Source organism: Drosophila ficusphila, unplaced genomic scaffold, assembly GCF_018152265.1.
Source record: "Drosophila ficusphila isolate 14025-0441.05 unplaced genomic scaffold, ASM1815226v1 contig_414, whole genome shotgun sequence".
NCBI lineage: Eukaryota > Metazoa > Arthropoda > Insecta > Diptera > Drosophilidae > Drosophila > Drosophila ficusphila.
The window spans coordinates 19,608,661-19,630,360 of NW_025064328.1; the positions used below are offsets into that span (position 1 = coordinate 19,608,661).

General features: G+C 45.5%; 2 protein-coding genes across 4 annotated transcripts in view; one reads left to right on the forward strand and one right to left on the reverse strand.

Annotated features, from left to right (window-relative positions):
- LOC108094272 (zinc finger protein jing) overlaps positions 1–21,700 on the reverse strand; it is a 121,011-nt gene that overhangs the window by 13,881 nt on the left and 85,430 nt on the right. The gene's annotated exons all lie outside the window — the stretch shown is intronic.
- Positions 4,780–8,305, forward strand: LOC108094274. 3 transcript variants are annotated; one of them, XM_017194746.1, is made up of 4 exons: positions 4,780–6,653; positions 6,849–7,362; positions 7,410–7,598; positions 7,655–8,305. In XM_017194746.1, exons 2-4 carry the CDS (start codon positions 7,311–7,313, stop codon positions 7,873–7,875), a joined length of 462 nt encoding a protein of 153 aa, XP_017050235.1. In that variant the 5' UTR covers positions 4,780–6,653; positions 6,849–7,310; the 3' UTR covers positions 7,876–8,305. The 3 variants fall into 3 exon arrangements, with proteins under 3 accessions (XP_017050235.1, XP_017050234.1, XP_017050236.1); XM_017194745.1 differs by having other exon boundaries at positions 4,780–7,362; XM_017194747.1 differs by having other exon boundaries at positions 4,780–7,191; positions 7,363–7,598.

The following is a 21,700-nucleotide window of genomic DNA, read 5'->3' on the forward strand; positions in this document are numbered from 1 at the left end:
AGTATGTGGTGACACACGCACATCCGTTCCGAGTTATCGCCATATGTAGCTAAACGCCCAACATTGCAAACTGGACATTCTGCAACATGGACATATGTAACAATAGGTATTGACATTCAATGTAACAAACAAGCAAAGAAACATCAAAGAACGGACGTTCATTTGAGTGCATTTACTTAAGTGGAAAATGTTGCAGCAACAGAAAAGCACAATGGTTTTGAATGTTAAGTCCACTATTGTGGTCAAATAATTATTGATAATAGCAACCATCAAAATGTTAAGCACAAAACGGCACTTCGGAATTTGAATAATTGCAACAATAAGCACAATGCACAGAATTCACGTGAATGGGTTTTGATTAAGCTCCGGACTTAAGAATTTCATAAATCATAAAAGATTTGATAAATAAAGATCAGAAAGCTTGTCAAAAAGTGCACATTCGTACGATAGATTTCTAATGACTAGCTCGAGGAAACGCTATTTTTATCCCTCGCAGGAACACCGACCCTTGGACTTACACTCATGCATTTATATACATACTCGTATGCATACATATATGTACATACATATGTATGGTTAGAAACATCGCTCTATTCAGACTCCACTTGCAGTGTGAGCGGAGTTGAGTAAACAGAATATAGGTCTTCCGGGAGAGTGCATGCATTGTGTACTTAGTTGTGTGTAGCTACACACACACATGGCCAAGGAGTATCCTGCCTGACTGGACCCCCCTCACGGCACCCCAATTATAACGCGCTAAACAATAAAGAAAATAATAATAAAACGCCAGTGCACACACATGTGTGTCGTACAAGCTGGATGTGTGCATGTGTTTGTCCTGAGCAACCCTCGCTAATGAAGCTGCAGCTCAGCTCTGTTTGCGCACGCAATTTGGCTTCGCCGCCTCCTTCCTCGCCAGAGCCCGGCGACCAGGACCTGAATCTGGGCCCGGACCTGGGCTGGAACTGGATCTGCTCCTGAGGTGTGGCCGAGATGGAAGCGGTAAGCCCAGACCCAGGGATTAACACCAGCAACAAATAGGACAAAAAGACCATAAGAGCCGAATAATTGATACCCTGTCGAGCGATTTGCCCCGAAGGGACACTTTTAAAATAAGTATCAAGGAACCCTCAACAATACCTAGCAGAATAAATGAGAACTGTGTCCGCTCGTAAATTAAAAGTTGTTCGCTGGCACTCGAATTGGAAAACTCAAACCACCATCTGCCACAATAAAAATTGAACGCACAGATCTGTTGAATTTTTATAAAAATTAACATAATAATGGAGGAAAAAACCAAAAATACGTCCAGATCCTTTAAAGAAATATCAGTAAACCATGTTTTAACTTTCAAATTGTGGTTATATGTAAGTATTTGCCACCAATTCCAAGTCTACATATGTACGTACATATGTACAAACTAGACTACAAACTAAGTATGATGCGATTGAAAAAAATTTACATACTGTATGTATTTACATTCTTATGTATTTATGGAAGTTAAGATGTACATTAAGGTTATAGATGTAAGAACTTTTAAACAATCGTTGAGATTTTCCTCAAGAGAAACAGTCCGTCCTCCGCGACCAATTGCATTAGCTTTGGATCCACCAAGAGCTTTCTCGATTAGCCAGCGGCTTATCAATAACTATTGCAGCCGCATCCGATACAGCAAATGTCGCTTTAGCTGGCCAAACACTTGACGCAACTTTGCGGGATAGTTGTAACTGATGTTTGTAGTTGCTCTTGCAGCGGCATTATGTCAATTTGAAATGTATTCCATTAACTACTCGGGAATCCGGCAGAGTTTCATACATCAACATACATTTGTACATATGTGTAAGTATGTATGTATATATTTGACAGCCGCGGGCTAGCATGTGCAAGAGAGAAAGCGGGATGCGTGGGGAAAGGGATGGAGAGAAAGAGAGGCCGCTTTGTTTGGCGGGAACAAATAGAAGCACAACAACACAAAATCACAGCTGCGGGCTGCGCTGCCGACGTCGACTGCGGCTTTAACATAAAAACGAGCCGCCCGCTGGCATCTTTCCCCTTCTCCCTCTCTCTTTCCTGCACACACTGCTGTAACATTTGTTTTGACATTGTTGGTAGTTCCTTGCCATCAGCTGTCTCGCTCGCTCTGTCAATCTGTCTAGCAATCAATTTTTTGTTCCTCAGTGTTTGTGTTTGCTCTTGCACTCGCTGCGCTTTTCTACCAATCTCTTTCGGGTGTAAAGTTTGAAATTAGTTTGGAAAAGTGTCGGAAAATGCGCTCAGTCCGCGGCCCTTTTCGTCAATTCTTTGGTTTTGAGGGTCCACGCTTTGGGCAGTGAACTGAACTGCCTGTTTATTTCGAGAAACTACTTTTCGTCAAATCTTTTAGTTTACAAGGAGCATTCCGTTTTTCCCTTAAAAATATCCTTGCGTAGCAACAAAGTCACTTTTTACTTTTAAGTAATGTTTTTAAGATGGTTAGACCGAGATCTTTCTTTCTTCCTGTCAATTTGGGTATTCAATTTAAGTTAGTAAGGCTACAACATACATGAGCTTCCTAGTATAAGACCATTCTTAAGAACATGAATACACACTGTTGATACAGTGCTCTAAATGCGGATAATATATGAAGGCTTTTCTTTAAACTCATATGATTTGTCGTAATAAATTAAGTACACAACGTAGGTTAACTTATTTGTATAGAGTATACATACATAGATAAAAAGAAAAACAACGCGGGTCAAAACATCAGAGTTATTGCTCTTAAATAAATTATCAAATATTCCTGAAAATATCCTTATAACTGCTGTCGTTAAAGGGAAATCGTGAAAAAACTTTTAAGCTGACTTTTTGCCTGCCCTTGCTCTTGGTAAATAAGCGGGTAACGACAGCCAAGTTAAAGAAGTGGTTCGAGTGGAGGAATAAAATGTTGTTTAAGTAACCATTTCATAAAATCCCCAAGTGCGTCCACTATACGAAATCCTATGAAATGCAAATTTCTCCCCATGGAAAGCCCGGCTCCAAGCCTTCTGTTCCGCTGCTCATCTCCCCCGAAATCGAACTTTCGGTCGGGTTGTTTACGAGGTGGTTTTCTTCAAGGAAGAAGGGGTATGTGTGGCCACCTGTGCCGGAATCGTTTTGCATTGCGACCTGGCTTTAATTGTCCTGCTCCTTGGAAATGCGGTCGAGCTCCACCCACCTTCCATCTCAGCCGTGGCTCTTTTGTGTGGGCAAGTACGCCTTGGGGCGCAATAAAATGTTTAATAAATTGCGAAAGTGCCCCGAAAGTGGCAAAAGGAAGCGGAAGCCAGTAGAATGGGGATGGGCAATACAGATGGCGCTGGTCAGGCGAAACAAGTCAACGACACATCGCAGATACGAACGTATTCTAATGAAGCGCAGGCTGGAGAACCTCAGCTGCTCCTCACACACGTTCTTTGGGCAACCGACGAGGGCTGAGGGAGCGGCAGGGGCGTGGGCGTTCCGGGGGCGTGGCGTTAGCAAGATGTTTGGCTTGCTAGGCACGTAAAATGTATTGAATAATTACATTGGGCCTCCTAACGGCATACGAAATGAGCAGAGATCCGAACTGGAACTCGAACTCTGGCCGAAGTCAAAGTCGTGGCCGCGACAAGTGGCGGCCCGGACTCTGGCCACGCCCCACCACGTCGGCCCGCCCATCTCCCACCTGCCGGCGAGGCTATCCTGCCGCCGAGTAATGAGCGCCACAGGAATCGGGGAGGGGAACGTCGAAGTTCGAACGCAGCAGGAAATAAGCTTTTTTGGGTGACTAAACCGCTGCGAGGGAAAGAACGATAAAGATTGATGAATCCACAGAAATGCATTTCGCCCGACAATTGTTTTTCGTTGGAACCCGAAATCGGACAGAGGGAAGCAGGCCGATGGCCTTTAAGTAGTGCCAAAGTATCAATCAAAATGCGTCCGCTCGCAACAATCATGAAATTACATTGAATTTTCGAATGCCCAGTCAAGGTGAAGAAGCCCCAACTTGAAACCGAATCCGAGGTCTGGCACTGGAATACCTCAAGAGGCATCCGTGGAAAGAGCTGAGAAAACGGTTACCAAATCGGAGAAAACAAAGCGCGAACACAAAAGATGATTTATCATTACGAGAGGGCGGCAGAACGAGGGATCTGGCGGACTTACAAATTGGATTGCCAGAGGGGATCGGAAAAATTAGTTACGCAGGCAAGGGCAAGAAAACCATGTAGGAATTCCATTTTATTTTATCCGGAGTCCCCTATAACTATTACTATGAAGGCAGAGTTATCTCTAGAACTGCTCTAAATAACTAAGTTGTCTGAGAAAGTTAAATAAAAGTAGGCAAAAACATTATTATAGAAGCGAGATCTAGTCATTACTTTTTTTGACTGAAAGGAGTGCTTTAATTATTGCGACAATTCCCAAAAATATCAGATAACTTAAGTCACCCTATAAAGTAAGCAATTCCTCTGCACAAGGGCTTTAAATGTTCACTTTCCCAAGAGGGGATACTTATGCATTGTTTCGCGAGCAAAATAAAATAATTATCTTTGCTTCACCCCAGCCGCTTGAAATGCCAACGAAATTCCTGTAAGAAGTTTCACTTCGGGTGGACACAATGTCAATGTTTAAGTTTTAATTTATTTAAAATCAATTTACGGAAAATCTTGGCCAAATTCTTTTGCTGTCGAAGTCACAGAGCTGGAGAACAGTTTCCGCACGGACTAAAGGAGCTTGCGAGCCACTGAAAAATCTTGCATAATTTAATTGTCCTGTTGCTGGTTTTAGATGGTCCGTCTGTGTCTTTATCCCTGCCAAAGGCCCCCACTTACCCAGTCTGTCTGTCTCGTCTTCTATCTGCTGCCTGCTCTTATTTGTTGCCTTAGTGCTTGTGAAAATATTAGTTCAAAGCTCTTGGGCACTTAAAAAAATGTTTGTCTAGGTTAATTTGTTTCTAAATTGTTGCATTCTGGATACTTCATCGGCTAAGTGCTCTGGGAAACCATAATTTTTTTCGATTACATTTACCCAATCAAAATCAGCTTTCTTTCTCATTCGAATAATAATGTAATAAAATTATTGTCAGTGCACTTGTTGCGAGTGTGGTTGCGTATTCCGTTTGTTCACCACGCTCCTGGCAAAGTGCAACTTGGAGCAGCGTGCAACGTGCCACACACTGTCAGTGTCTTTAATCCAGATGCGAGTGAGGCTAAATGTAGGCCCAGAAGGCAGTCGACAGGTGCTCTGCGCCGGGCCTGAGCCTGGTTTTCGGGGTTTGCGGTTCAGGGCCATATCCACACACAATTACTGTGTTTACTCCTAGTTTTGCTGCTCTGCCCCGTCTCCCGGAGGGTTAATTAAAGCCTGCCGGAAAGCGGAGAGTCTGTGGGGCCTGGAGTTCGAGCTTCGGAGCGAGTGCGTGTGTGCCACTCGGGTTTGGGATTAGTCGGTGGAGCAGAATATCCGAAGCCATTTGATTGGGGCTTTATGCGCATTCCTTTTTTTATTTGAGTGGTGACCCCGACAAGCTGCCTTCACAGCAATTCCATTACCATTAAATGTTAATAAACGGCAGAGCGCTCCGAAGATTCCACCGACTTGTTCCCCGAATTGTAAAATGGAACCAGCCGAAGATCAGCGCCGGCGATGGGTCCCAGCTGATAAATTCATTAAATGCTCGAGAGGCAAAGGAAGAAGCGGAGAGTGGGGTAGGCAATGGCAACTGAAATTCAATACCATTTTGGGGGATGACGACGGCGATGTGTGCCCGATGCCCGATTGTGATTGTGATAGTTATTGCCGTTGGTGTTCCTATTATTGATGTTGCCTGGTGTCATTGTAGCCGTTGCCGCTTTGTTGCTGCTGCTGTCATGCGGGGTTTCCCCTCCGTCCGCTGCAGACGTACAACCGTACAAATGATTTTGATTTCAATTTTTCCCTTTTGTTTGCCACCAACTATAATTCCACACCCCTCCACGCGGGAGATACAATCGAGAAGTATTTACGAGGGCGGGGAAAACTTTTTCGTTACAATTTTCCATTAATGCCGCAGAGTGTAGAGGCCCAGTTGCGGCTGCGGGCGGAGGAGCTGGTGCTCTCCCACTGGGCCGCTCTGAACGAAAGTTAATAAATTCAAAACACTTGTAACCCCACTTTCCTATATTGTGTTTCCAGAAGGAGTGGGGGCCCCAAGCCGGAGTGCACAGGACGAAAAAGGAGTAGAAAAAGCGACACCCAGGCACTAGACTTCCCGGCTACACTGGAGAAGGCACCGGAATTTACATATGAATGCCCAGGGCGCACCGATGTGAGCTGGGGGATCGGATACAGCTCGAAGGAGCACTCACACATGTCATGTGGCCATAGACACCATAGACACCAGAGCCACTCGCCCACAGATGACTCACTTGCATCCGAGCTTTTGTCGTCGTCGGGCGTTTTCAATTGCTAGTGAAGTATTAATGGCAGCATTTGAATAACAATGCCGCTGCAGAGCCAGTCGGGCAGGTTCTGTGATTCAAATTCAAACGAAGTCCACGTACCTTCTAGTAGGAGAACCAGCACAAGTGCTGCAATTAGCTTAGATTCAGGGGCTAATTTGATCTGCATACCCAGACCGACATCTTTATTCTCCCCAAAATTTCTAATCAAATTAGGTAAGCCGACCTATAATTCTTAAATCTTTTTGAAAACTCCTCTAAAAGATTGCAACAGAGAAGCCAAAGCCTTGGTTCACATACTGTTATTAAGTAAACTGGATTTCTCTATCTTTTATTTATTAAGTGACAAGAGTTCAGTGAGATTTAGACTGATTTTATTATGGGGTTATCTTTTTCTTTTTATTTTCCAAGACTCTTGGGAATCAACGGATGGATGCTGTTTTGAAGATTAAAAAATGCATTTTCGATCCATGACTTCGCAAGGCGAAATGAGAATCGTTATTAATGCCGGCTCTTGGCTTCCCCTGGATATTGAATGCTCTTCGGAGGCGATTTCCAGGAACCTTCGACCGATGCCAGCCCACGTAGCATAATGAGCACAGAATTCAGGGGAATTTAGCCAGCTGAGGAAGAATTCATTAAAGATCAGCTGAATCAGTTCGTGGCTGCCTCTGAAATATGCAAACGTCATTCGAGTGCCGTTAATTATGGAAGCTGGACTCGACGGATTACCGCACCTTGAAAGAAACCCAAGGTAAGAAGCACAAATGCATATTTTTCTCAAATTAAATATACTGCTTCACTAGGACATAGGACTTGTTCATTATTTGACATTTACACAGAAAATAAACTTAAGATTTTCTTTATGTTGATATGCCATCTGTCAAAATAAATTACCTAGTATTTATTCTTCTCTTGGTTCCAGGTAAGTGATCCTGTATATGGCTCCCTGGTTTCTAACAACCATTCCAGCCATTCTGGGTCAGTGCGTCGATTGTAACGCTAAATGGAAGTTCCACTGCGAAACCAACCTCACGGGGTACTTCTGCGCTCCAGGGGCTTATGTTTACCAACGGGAGCTTCCCGACGATGTACTCCGCACGAGTACCAGGACATATGAAACCACCTACTCCCAGTGCACGCCCTATCCCTTCGTGATAAGTTTGGAGCTCAGTCCTCACCCGTAAACCTTAAGCCTCAACTCGTTTCTCCCGCAGCTTACATAAAGACGTTCTGCTGTCTGTATTCTCCCTCGGTTGGCTGCCAGTTGGCCCTAAATCGACGTGTCTTTGACAACGAAAAGCTACCTGTCAGATTGTGTAAGGACTGTAAGGAGCACTATCCTTGCTTGAACAAAGGCGCACTTCCTTTCAAGTCCTGGAGGAAGGTCCCTCTTCTGGGAATTTTCGCAATGCTAACCCAATCGATCTTCAACTGAGTTCGGTTGAGTAAGTTTGGACTGGAGGCGCTGCGCAACTTATTGGAGCACTGGCAGAAGCTCCTTGTGGGTGACAAGAAGTATTTAAAGTCCAAAAGGTAGGTGGAGTAATTAACTGAGTAGTCTTTTGGTGCACAAGTATAACAAGGTTACCGAAGTTTCAAGTGCATTCAAGCTAAAAGTAGAAGACTCTTATTTGTACAGTGCTATTGGTATGTAGACATCTACAGAAATTAAATGCGCTAGATAGCAAGCAAGAACTACAAATGTCTAAGAAACAGCTAAGGAGTCGGCCATGTGTCCTTTGGTCAATCCACTTCAGCGATTGAACCATTCGTCCGTCCAGTAGAAAAATGCCTAGTGACCAGAGTCGGGCGGCGGTACGTGACTGGGACCATTATTGTTTGCTTATCTACACCTAATTGCTTCTGGCTACACTTAATAATATGGCACAGGCACAGGCACAGCCGCAACGTCCTCGTCATCGTCATCGTCGTCATGGCGAAGTCATCTCCACCCCCTCGGAAAGAAGGTGGAGGTCTTGCTTGTTTGTTCGGTTTCCCACTTTGCGTTGGTCTACTCTACTCACTTCCACGCCGCTTCTCTGGCGTTTTCATTCAGCCCGAGATTTGTTGCACCATAAAAAGGGCTTCTCGAGATGCCTCCCCTCCGTCGCACTCCCCTCCCCAGTTCCCGGTCCCTCCCCATTGTGTTCCATCAGAGACAGAGGGATTCCGAGCCGGGTCCGTGGCTATTTGTTTGCCCGTCGTCGTTGTGCTGTCTTCTTGTTGTTTCTGGCTTTCGGCTGCTCTTCTCGTTCTCGTTCTTTCGCTTTTTCAATTTGGTGGGATGAAAAATTTCATTGGAATTGGTTTTATTGTGGGCCCTTCTGATGGATTTCTTTTTTCGGTAGGTACAAATTGTGTGACGCTAATGGAGCATGCGGGCGGGCGAGGGTCTTCGTTTTTCTGGCGAACGGCATTGGACATCAGACAGCGACATGGCTCATTAGCTGAGAGATTAAAGTCGTTTCTATCACATTAAACTATCGAAATACGGATAACGGAATTACTGCATCTTTCGGGACAATTGAAACCGGTCGCTTCGGAGAATAAAAAATATTGTAAACTCAAGGTTTTCGTGCCTCTGATTCGAAAATCTTCTTTCTACCTTCCCCAGTGCTACTTTTCCATTTGATTTTCCCCCTGGCATTTCCATCCATCTTGAGTGCTAATTGTTACGAATTTTCAACCCCCTTGAAGGAGAGAGGGTGTGAATAGGGGATGCTTTCAGTGGTTGTCCACAGTTTGACCAGCTCAAGAGGAGCAGATGGGGAAACTGGGAAAAGCGGTGGGAAATTCCTTGCTCTCCGGCTTCCCCCATCCGCGATTCTCCCCTGTGTGCTCTGTGTGTCGATGCATTGGTCGCCATGTGACAATTGCTAATTTAGCTGAGGGACCCGCCCTGCCCCAACTGCAATTGGGGCGTGGTCCAGGAAGTGCGTGACTCGACTGACTTGCAGCTGAAGTCCATGGGAACACCAATTGAAGGGGGCGGCGGGATGGGCGGCTGGTCTATGAACAATAATCAGGCTAATAAACATTTCATTCACAGGCCCCATTGAGCGGGGCCAATAATAACAACGGCACGATGTCTGCTGTCTGCCGTCTGCCGTCTGCATATGCCAAATGCTCAATAGGAGCCCCGCTACAATGGCCCCCTTTCGACTCCGCCCCTGCAACCACATATGAGGGCAGACAAGACGATTGCTTTCGTTTTCATCGTTTGGCTGTCATAATACGAGGGCTCCAGACATAAACCGGAAATTATTGTTTTTCCTTTCTCCCCTCGGCCACAGAAACTTTTTCATCGATTACGATGGGAATTCTAGGGGGTGTTAGGATAATCGGACGGGTGACTTATACTTATCAAGTTGGGAATCCACACATTCAGTCCATTTACAAGTGACGACTTCACATACCTGGAAGAGAAGAGAAGGATTGATGTTTAACTTTGGTTAACTTTTGTGAGTCCCTGGTCGCTCTACAGAAATAACTTAAAGAGAGCTGCGAACAGCAAAGGACTCCCCTAAAATCACTTTTCCGCCGCAAACACGCCAGACATCTGCACGTTGCAATCAAAACAAGAACAATAGAACAACCTACAGCCAGTTCCCCACCTCCGCAGCTCGATTCCCACCCGCCTTCTATCCCAGAAACTGGTTAATCCCACGCAAGCCCTAACGATTAACCAAGCCGAACCGAACCCAAACAAAACCCAATTCCGAACTCCAGCCAAGCCGAACCGCAATGGAAATTGCAGCCGGGAAGAAGTCCAGATAACGACTGCAGATATCAGCGGGCAGGAGTCGCAGATACTATATAGCGACAGTAATGCGGCCATTAATGCTGCCAGTAACAGTAACATTCGGAGGAGAAGGAAAGGTAACAAAAGGCCGCCTAAATGTGGGCACCAAAAGGAAGTAGAACAATTCCAATTAAAGTTAAAGGACCAGGCTGCGAGGAGAGTTGAAACGGTTCAGAAATCATTCAGATATCACTGCCTCCGATAACGATTTTGCTTTTATGAAAATTTTACCATGAATACAAAAAATAGTGAAACGACTAAGACATTCATTCGAAAACTTGTGTATTCGCAAGAATCCTTAACCTATCAAAAAAAGATCAAAATAAATTAAGTACAGTATTCCATCCATAATAGTCTATTTTTAAATAATTGGACAGAAATGTAATATCTAATTTAATATTGGCCCACCAAAAATTAAAGGTTAATTTTTTGACCATTCTTTTGTCAAAATAAAAAAAAAAAAAAAATTGTTTCTAGTAAAAAAAATTTAGAAATCTTGTGCTGCTGTTGTTTACATTAATTGTTAATTTTTTCTCAGTGTGGAAAAGGAAGTGAGCCCATTTACAACGGAACATTTAAAAAGTAAAGGGGAAAAATTCAGGTTAAAGGGTAGGGGTCAGTCATAAAGTCGCCCCAGTAGGTAGGCGGTAGGGCAGTCCAATTGCAGTCAACTAAGTCAAATGAGCATATAGATGGGATTAAAGTTTATAAAGGCAGACAAAAAACAACAGCAGAGTTAAAGAAGCAACGTTTTTAATACCCTATTTTATAACATTTAGTTATTAGTTAGTTACGTTAAATCCTAACTTGAGTTTTTATCAAAGCTACATGTATAATACTTTGGTATGTTTTTTGAACTAAAATAAAGTTTATTTACATAAAACATTCCAAAAAAGGCACTTCTTTTTATTAAAATTTTTTAAATGGAATCAGTGGTATAGAAACAATGTTTTAAGGTCGGTGAAAAAACAGGGTACCCTGCTACAAAAGGCCACTGAAATTGCATATCCAATGAGCGTAAGAGCGGAAGTGGGAAATGCAATAAAAAGGGGAGGGGGAAGCGGGCCAACTGGCAAAACTCCCACGATGTCCGAATCTGCACTGCGAGAAACTCGCACCCAGAATGGAGGGGCGTGCAACCCTCGAGAGCTTCGACCGAGGCTAACCCCGTAGAACGAACGGCGGTCGATTGGCTTGCAACAATGGCAACATCTGAAGGGCCAACACGTGGTCCACGTCCAGCTGCCCGTCCCCGTCCTCGTCCTCTTTCCCTTTCCCTTCCCCTTCCCATTGCCCTTTCCAGTTCGTGACGGGGCTGAGTTGGGGGTCCTGATCCAGGTCCTGCTTGGGCATTTTGTATATTCAATTAGCGCCCGCCTCCATGTCGAACATTTCCGCTAGCTGGGGTCCGAGCTGGCTGCACTGGGCGGTTTTGGGGTGGAGCTCCTGCAGCCCACTTGTTTGCATTTCTAATGCAATTTGCGGCTGCAGCGCTTTTGTTACCGGCACCCGAATTGTGTGGCGTGTCGTGTCCATTAGCACCTCAGCGCTCATAATACATATTCATTAGCGCCCATCCCCACCCTGAACACGTGGCCGCGGAGCGGGGTTTAATTAACCTCCGGAGGGAGCTGCCTTATCCGGAGTCAATCTCTTTAACTGCGGCGAAACGGATACACAGCTCCACCCCCAACCACCAGCCTTTTCTTATCCTTCAACCGGAAACCGTAGCTCTCGAGTCACCGCAAAATGTTCTCATTCATTAAACTCTGGGGCAACGAAGGGCTTTCTGCTAGCCCCAAGTCGAACTTGATTGACTATTGTAATTGCTGTCCACCCCTTCGGACCCCTTCGAACCGTATCAAATACCCCAAAACCCGGTCAGGGATTTCGACTATCTGTGCGCCCTTTGTCTTGCACATTAGTTAAGCCTTGCGGCAAGAGCAACAACTAGCAAACACAACAAAACACTTAGGCGAAACACTTTTAATTTTACAGTGCGGGCGAAGCTGGGGACGTAACCCTTTGTGGGTTAGTTGGGGGCGAGCTCGAAACTGATGCTCGGCACGTGGACGTGAGAAGAGCACGACGCCCTCGGAGCGCAGACACAAAAGACTGACAGCCGAAAAACGGGGATAAGGCCGGGCATTCCGCACTATTTAAATGCGATTTCCAGGCCGTGCTGAAAGGGAGGGGTAGGCAAAATAAAGATGCACAGGGGGGAGGGGGAGGGGGCAGAGCACCCTGAGCCGTCGGCACGCGCACAAATTAGTGAGCAGCAGATATGAAAGACTGGTCTCGTGCCACTCACAGTCACATTCACATTCACTTACTCACTAGCATTCGCGGCAACAACAACAATGGGGTTGCGTATAATCAAAATTAACATAACAATACTGTGCGCCGAGCAGCAACAACTACAAAAGAAGTTGGAAAGAGCGGCGCTGGGTTGCCGGGGCAGAAGCAAAAAATCACGAGTATCGAGATGAATTCACATGGCAAGAACTTAAAGCCAAGTCTTCGATTGCGACTGAGACCGTAATGAAAGGGTTAGCTCAGGCACTGGGAGTGCGATTCGATCGGGGCAGGGGTCTTTTGTCGATGGCAAGGGACGGGGTGGAGTGCTGAAGCACCCAGTCCAGAAAAGACCTTTAAGCTCAGCGGCCGGGCCTCATCCACTGAACTCTATACACAGCAAAAAATATTCAATAACGTTATACGTTATTACCTTAAGCGCAGATATGAAGGGTTTGGTAACCATTTCTACTCGTTTTTCACTAAGTTTCTTTCTTGTTTATTTAGTCGGAAGGATGTAAATAGATCAACTTTTCTGTTGTTCTGTTATTAATGGATCAGAGCATACAGGTAACAATGTTAAATCAATCACAATTTTCCCAGTAGGTTTGTTTTTTATTTCTCAACTGTTTTTTGTCAGTGCAATGAGAACACGAAACATAGACAAACAGATGGAGAGAGAGAGAGTGAGCTGGGGAGACAGAGACGGAGCAGACAGGCACGCACACAGCCAAACAATTCGATAAAGAAAATTCCCAGCGGGCACTTAATTTACTGCTTGGCGTTCCAATTCATGTCCATTTCCCAGGCGTTCCCCTCATTCAGCGGTAAAACGCACTGTTGCCGCTTTTCTCTGGCTGAAGGATCTTGTTTTTATACACATTTTTAGGGGTTTTCAACACAGAATTAGAAGGGTAAAAAAGGACCTGTTCCCAGTTCAATTTCTCCATATCCGTAAAGCTTCAAACTGACTAACAATATTATAAACTAGTACGTATAAATTAGCGTTGAGAAGTTCTTTGAATTGTATATTATGATCGCCATATTTAAGTTATCCTTAATTATAATCGCATATTTGTAAATACTGTGCGATCCGCATAGATCTTTTTGGTCAAAATCTCAAGGGAGGTGTGCATTATTGTTCTGGTCTGGGTTTCAATGATTTCGAAAGAAGTCCTTGCTGCAGGACTGTGACTTGTAATACAATACTTGGGATTATGGTTTTTCAATTAGCTTCGGAACTAGCTGAAGATCCATTTCCATAAACTCGATCCTTGGCTTCGAGTTTCGTGGTCCCAGAGCTGATTTGTTTAGCTGGGAAACTGACTTTAGGTCCATCCCCTCCCCCACTCACCCTACTCCCTACCACCCTCGTGACCTCTCCGGTTTCGCTGCCACGCGTGCCGCACACCCCGCAAGTGAAAAGCCAACGAGGCCAGCGTAATCAACATAATGAGAGCGAGTAAGAGCGAGCATTATGATAATAATAGTGTGCCAAATGCTCGCCCTGGGTTCTTTCTGGGTCCTTTTCAGGGTTGCTAGGCTTTCGCAGTTAAGGGTTGCCTTGCTCTCAACTTCAGCACCAAGTTGAGTGTCTGTTCTGCTTAGTTTTCAAAAATATTTAAGTTATTGGAGGAATGCATTTGGTTGAGTTCGGTTTTAATCATTTGTTGTTTTTTCGATGGATGCTTATAGCTGCTTACCAAACCAAACAAAGAAAAAAGGACTCTGGCACGAAGTGGCAGTGATCTCTTCGCATTTGTGTGTGAGGAATGTCTAGTGCTAAAGGGGTGGCAATGGAGGCCAGGGAGCGAGGATGAAGTGTTATATAAGTACAGCTGGGTTCACATATATGCAAGCAATGAGGTCTCGCCCAAAATAAGGTTTTAAGTCGTTAATGGGAGTCTTGTATTCATTTAGTTTATTCAGTGTTTAATGAACTAAATAATGGTGGCCAAAAAGTTTAATTTTCGAAGAAAAGGTAGGCATCCCTTAAATTTATTTACCAATTAACTTACTTTAATCAACTTAAAATGGGGTTTAGTTTAGTAAGCTTATTGAGATTAAAATAATTATACAGGTAAGACTCCTTGTTTAAGTAGCCCTAACCCTAAAAAGGTTTTCCATTGGTGCTATTGACTCGTCCTCGAATGTAGATAGGTGATAGGGGTTGGGATTTCTTAAAAGCTGAAGTTGGCTCGAAATTGAATTCCCCATACCCTTATCTGCGAACCCACTTGAGCTCGTAAGAGACAGCTGATATATCAGGTAGATATCACAGTAATCAGTGCCAATCGAAATCAAATTTCTGCCAGAGTTTTCTGGTGCTTTAAAGCTGGAATAACCAAAGGGATTTGTTTGAGGAATTCAAGGGCTTAAACGTGTGGCAGCTTAATCCTATTTCAGCCTACAACTCTCTCCTCTCTCTCGGCTGAATCCCTCCACTCTTTGAACTTCACTTCCACACCAGTGGCTCCCGAATAGAAGATGAGGCAAGGAACGGCTCCTGTTCTCATTCATTCATCTCACTCGAGACAAAATCAAAATTCAACTAATTTGCATTTTCGATTTGCATATTTACACAGAAGCCAGCCTATCGTCGGTGCAGTCCGCTCCTCCCCCCGTATGCTCGTCTCCCCGTTCATCGACTCCATGCAAATGTTCTGTCATTGAAATTAAATTGATTGCAAATACTGAAGATTGACTTGAAGTGGGGATAGCCGACAAAGATGCGGATGCAGGTCTGGGGGGAATCGCCGGCTGGCTCCATGTTGATTTTTGATAACTTTCCGGGACTGAAGCCCAGCTGCACCCTCAGGTGAAGTCGAAGTCAGGGCCTGTAATTGCAGTTTGTGTGCCGAAGGGTTGGTCGGGTTGCAGTTGCGTCAAATGCCATTAATGAAAATCACAAACACAGTCCCTCCACCCGAGCCTGGATCTGAACCTGAATCCTGAACCTGATTCTCAGTCCGAACCCTAACCCTTAACCCCCGGCACATGGCACGAAAACGCCACCCTAATTTGAAACTAAGCAGCCTCCGCGGGGATGGGGTTAAAGGGTGTGCAAAATGCATTACACAAGATGCGTTAATGGAAAGCCAAGTGGGCGGAAAGGGAGCTGCCACTCAACACGGACAACCTGTCCCTTGGCCGGGAAGTCCTTTGAACAGGGACAAAGTTAAACACAAGAATCATTTCAAGTCCGCGCGCCGAAGAGCAGAAGTTGGACGGCCAGGTCACTCGGACTGTTTAATAAACTTTATTCGACTGCCGACAACTCGTGGAAAGAGACAACTTGCGCAGAACTTTCGGGAATTGGCACAGCCCAAATCAGTTGCGAAACAAGTTGATTGAACAATTTATCAAGCGCCCGGCGAGCAGAAGGCAAACATCTGAAGGACAGGGTGGATGTGACGCTGAAGTTGAATGGGATTGGGTGCTCATGTCAGGAGCCAGCCAAAGAAATGACAGCACGCGTCCTTTTCCGACTTCCTCCTCGAGATTCAGTCCCTGTCCCTTCGGTGTTTACTTTGCCGGGATTTGGCAACTCCTGCCACCCCTGCCTAAATTTATCTAAACAAATTGGGAAATTTTATAAAAATTGGTTTATGATGCTGACATTTGTATGGCATCCTGACGGAGGAGGGGGACGGCTCAGAACAGGACAGCTCAGAGCAGGACGGGGGAAAGGATGTTGTCAGGCAAATAACAGAAACCAATCCAAACAACAGCCGAAGAGGAAAAGTGCAGCGAAGCGTTCCCGGATCAGGGAGTGGGTTCAGTGGGTGCGGACTTGAGCCCCCCAGGTGCCAAGAAGGCAAGGTGAGAAGGTGCCAAGGGGTTGCTCGGGATCGGAGAGGCCTCCCGGAACCCAACAGGTGCCAGGTGATGGCTGAAGTGCTGATGGCGCCATCAATAACGAGCTGACAGCGACACTGGCAACTGGATGAGTGAAACAAATCAATAAGCCGGAGTTAGAGCCAAGTGTCAAAGGGAATCGCGTTGGGAGGGAGTTCAATCTGGTGGAAGGGTTCTAAGTGGTCGGAAACTACGGCCAATTTCAAGATGATTACTCGGCACCGAGGCCCAAACTCTCTATAAGCCATAAAGGAAATTAATATCACTTTTACTTTCAGTTAAACTTAATTTCGCAGTATAAATCCAATCTAAACGCTTTAAATTACGCCAGTCGACGGCGAGCTACCAGTCATTAAATTGATAAATATCCTAACTTTGCTCATAATCGCCTGCGAAGTGAGCGTTTCTTGGAGGAAACAACCGGCGAGTGGATGGGACAGGACCAAGCCAACAGCAACATGGCACTGGGGCCAAACATTTATCAAGGGCCCACAGAGGCAGAGGCCTTCTCCAGCAGGAACTCCTTCTGCTGTCTACGCCGCGTCTGGAAATGTTTGTCCTAACAATTTGCGGGCGTCCGGCCGGAGGAGGCGGGCCCTCAGCCGGATGGTGATCCATTTAAATTCCGCACATAAATTAACGCACTGCCTGGACATATCTCACATATGTCGGCAGGCAGTCAACTATGGCCTCCGCCTCCCGTCCCATCACCCATCTAGAGTCGTCTCCTCGCAGCCTTTCATCCTTGCAGCCTGATTGCGGTCCATCCTAGCACCAGGTCCTGCATCCGCTTGCCGCCTCATTGGGCGGATCGTTGGGCGACTGACTGGACGACATATTGATGTATTGGCTGCCCGAATTGAATGACTGTCCTGGCCAAATCATGTCAGCGCCCAAATGTTACTAATATCGAGAGCAACCCCGGCAACCTGAGCGCTGCCACTGCCATTGCCTCATTACTTTAAATGCTTTACACGTACAGAGTTTAGGGTGCGGCGGAAACAGGGGCAGACAATGTGGCCAGGGTGCTCCTCCCTCCCGTTCCCGTTCCCTTCCCCCTTCCTTTTTTGGCCCGGGAGCGAGGGCAGGCACAAACGTTCTATTGATGCAGCCGACGCACGGCAAACGCATTTCGCACGCAATTCAATCTATCTCCCTTTGTCAGTCGCAATCTTTTTGTCACGGCCTGCGAGTGCGACTGATGAGAATGGATGATGTCGCCGAACTTGCCGTTCTTTTTTACGCTCCCGGCAAGGAGGGGATGGGAGTCCGCCTCACTATTTCCTGATTACAATGGTGCCGCAGTTGGGGAAGCTTCGACACGTGTAGATGGATAGAAATCAACCCAATAGGCTAGTTCAGAACGGTATTAAGAATAAATAAATTTGTTTTACAAGTACAAAGAAGTACGACATGACAAAAGAAATATCAGCTAGCCTGGACAACGTTTAATCATTATGTTACATTACTAAATCAGGCGCCTGAAAATATAATATAATCCCATGATTATTTCCCTAATTATGTAGATAGTTCCATGTAAACCGCTGGATGTCTAACATGTGGAATCTTTTTTCAGCTTAGCTTAGGAATTCCCATAAGACATCAAACCTTATATACACCAATAAAAGTTGCTCCACTCAAGGTTCCGTTTCAGAGACTTTTGCACCCGTCAGTCCAATTTAATTCCCCATCGCTGACTTCGCAGAAGTTCTCCCCTTTCGCCGCTTTCGCCTTTTCCACTCATACCAGCCACAAAACATTTTCTATTGGCACAACTCTCTCCCAACGAAATTAAAGTCTTTCAATCAAAATGTGTCCATGTGTGCTGCATGCCACTTAAAGTTGAACAAGACTTTGGGGGTAAAACTATAAAAAAGTGTTACACGGACAATTAAGTTTTTATGGAGCATTTCCGCTAGGTGGCGCCTGTGAGCAGGCGAGTAAACAACGAGCAGGAAAACAAGTGCTCATACATACGAACTTGCACAGCAATACACACAACCTCACTGCGGAGAAATACTCTGACTTTCCTTTCAGAAGCAGGGAGCAAATGGGAAAATGGAAATGGAAAATGGGGGAACGAGATTGTGTCCGAAAGGTGGGAGTTAAAACGCCATGTACACGAAATACTTTTTTGCGTGGCCCTCTGTGCTGGCTATTTGTATTTAAATACGTTTTAATTAGTATTTATTGTTTTTTTAGACTCCATGGCGCCGTGAACCTCGCCCAGCCCTCCGATAACAAAAAGGGGACACGACCCTGGCTGGCACTTAGCAGTTGCCAAATTAGACATGCAGCAGTAATGACATCGGCAACAAGGGGTTAAGTTAATCAAAGGGCGCTCACAGGGATCCCAAGGACCCCCACCCGAAAAGTAATCCACTGCTCCCATCCACACCCAATCAGAGCTGCTTCTTTTTGGCCTCTCCTTCGGCGGAGCAATTAACTACGCTTTGATTAACACTCCACACATCCGCAAGCTGCTGGCGGCCGTTGACAAGGACGACGACAGCTCAACCACCCAGTCACCCACTCACCCATCAGCTTGCCTCCCACACCAGCCACTGGGCCAGCAGTCGCCTCTTAGCCGCTGTCTGTTAACTAACAGCTGTCAATTACACCCGCGCCAGCTTAGGCGCTGTAAAGGCGTCCTTTGACAGTCCTTTGCCCTGTCGGGTGTTTGGCTTCGAGCCTTCCGGAGTCTCTCCTCGGGAGGAGAATCGGAGCCCGAGTCCGACGACTCCAAGTCAACGAGTACACTGCGATTAATGGCTTGAATTCACAGAGAAGGTTAATCCACTGTCCAATTGTAGTTTAGACTACAAAAACTGGCCATTTCTTACCCTTTCCATCCTTTGATCGTATACAAAAAAATACTAGGTTTTATTTCTTCTTCTATATATGTATAATTTGTACTGTAAGACACAGGTTCAAGTATCTATTAGTTGTCCTGCAAAGCATTGCAGAAGCCGGGGTGCATCATATTTATCACATTACAATAACGTTGTTTTTGTACATCTTTTACTGAATGGATAAAGAAAATTGAACATTATTCTCTAGAGATCTTGGTCGGATGATTGTTAAAAAAACCTTTTGTTTTGTATATTTCCCCTGTTCTTTATACCGATTTTTAGGTGAATTGAATTTTTGGAACATCTTTGTATCAAATTCTCGACAGATGTGTACGAATCTTAATGTTAGCTTTTCACCCATTGCAGCAGACTTTCGAGGAAAGCTTTTTTTTACGGTGTAGTGGTCGTCTGGTGGTAATTAAAGTGCGCTTCGTGCTCTCGGCTTAGTTCGTGTGGCATCGACTGGCACTTTATCAAGCCCCGTACCCCCGTCGCTTCCCCGATTCCCACTACTTTCCACCACTGACTTCCGTTGGCGCTCAACGGATGTGTCGCTTTGGGTTGTACTGTAATAAGTTATGACACTTTTAGCGCCCACTGTGCGTGGGTCGAGTCGCCGGGCGAAAGTGCGAATGAGTGAGTGTACCTACTAGTGCGCTCAAAGGCGAGAGCCACCCCTTTTGTGTTTTGGCCACAAGAAGTTCATTGAAGCGCATAATCGCATGTTAAATGTGTTGTAATTAAAATATTAATTTCTTGCGACCCGGGCCCTTCTCGTCAGCTGGTAGTTGCGACCCCCCTTCTCCACCCCCCCGTTTTCTCTGCTCCCCCTCTTCATCAATCCCATCAACGTCGTAATCAGCATCATGGAAGCCATAATCATCCACAGTACGTCGCCAGCGTCGTAGTCGTCGTCACCGTCTGCTGCCTTGTGGTTTTTCGGCTGTTCTGTAATTATAGTTTCTGCATTTCTTCTGCCATACGTGAAGTAAGTGGAGAAAGAAGGAATACACAACTTTTTGCTCTGCTTGAAGGGCCATGAAAAGCATGGGAAAATGCGGAGAGAAGGAAGGCCCAGCGAGGATTATGGGTAAACAGACTGTTAAAAAGTTTTTCATAAGTCAAACTTGGGGAACTGAAACACAGGAGTGTAACGGGTATTGGGTTGATTGTATGAGGTCTTCAGGACAGACTTCCACACAGATGTAGGACAAACAACGCTTGTAGCTCGGGTCGAAAGAGATTTCAAGGAATAAATATCTAGGATCGGACCCCAATCAACATTGTATTCCCTTTTGACCCGCGTTCAATTTGTTTGCCCTTTTCCATTATAGAATTTAGTTAAAATTTCAGTAATGGAATTAAAAACTCACTTAACTTGACTGTTTACATTAGATCCATTACGCCGGCCTCGAAGAGCACGGGCCCAGACACCCTAAAAAATGCGTATTACTTAGTCAGTGCCCTGAATTTTCCATTGGACCTTCAACCACCCAATCTTCGGCTGGCAGGCTGCGGTGTTGTAATCGGATATAATTCCTGTTCTCCAGAGAGCTGGCAGCCCGGCTCCCAAGCTCTGAGTAGACGGCAAACGAAGAGGGCTAAAGACAAAGGCCTCTGGTCTAGGGCACACATGGATCGGTTCCCGCTCCTTTTTTTTGGCCATGGCAACTAAGCCATCAGCCCTGGGCTTTCGCATTTGATTCGACAAAAAACGAATTGGAAAAAATTAAATAAAATACATCCTGCTGCAAAAAAGGAAAACTTTCGTGCCCCAAGTGTCACTCGCATTGGGCCGACGAAAGGGGCGGTGTTATAAACAAAAAATTAAGCGCATACGTGAGCTGCATGCCATTGGGAGTCCTTCCGCTCCGACTCCCCAGCTTTCTGTTTGCTGTCTGGTCTTTGCTGGTCTGGCTTTTGCTCATTATGTCCGATATAGAAAAAAGGAAAAGCCAAGAAAAACGTTCTGGATATGACCGACAACTACCCTCGTGTGCGGGCGTTATTGTTATTAAACGAATCCCCGGATCGAATTTAGCCCCGGGAACGGTCCGTCTGGCTCTGGGTCGCCAACCGTGCGTTGCCGGCGTTTTGTAATCGAGACTGACCACAATTGTGCTCCATACCTGTCCCTCCGCTCTGCGCCGCAAAGGTCCACGGACACTGCTCCTCATTAGCACTCGGCATCCAGATAAGGGGTTATGTCAGTTTAAAGTGTCAATAGATAGGACATGACACCACAAACTCGTGTTGCGCCCATAATATGACAGCTCTACCTCCGACCACTACTCTTCCTTACCCAGATCGTCTCTCTAATTGTCCTGAGCTAGGAGTGGCGCAAAAAATGCATTTCAATTCAGTTCGTGATGTTTATCGGACCTCAGGCAGTTGCCCGGACAACCCCCTCGAACGCCAAAGGACCCAAAATGAAAGCCAAATCTATTTGCCCG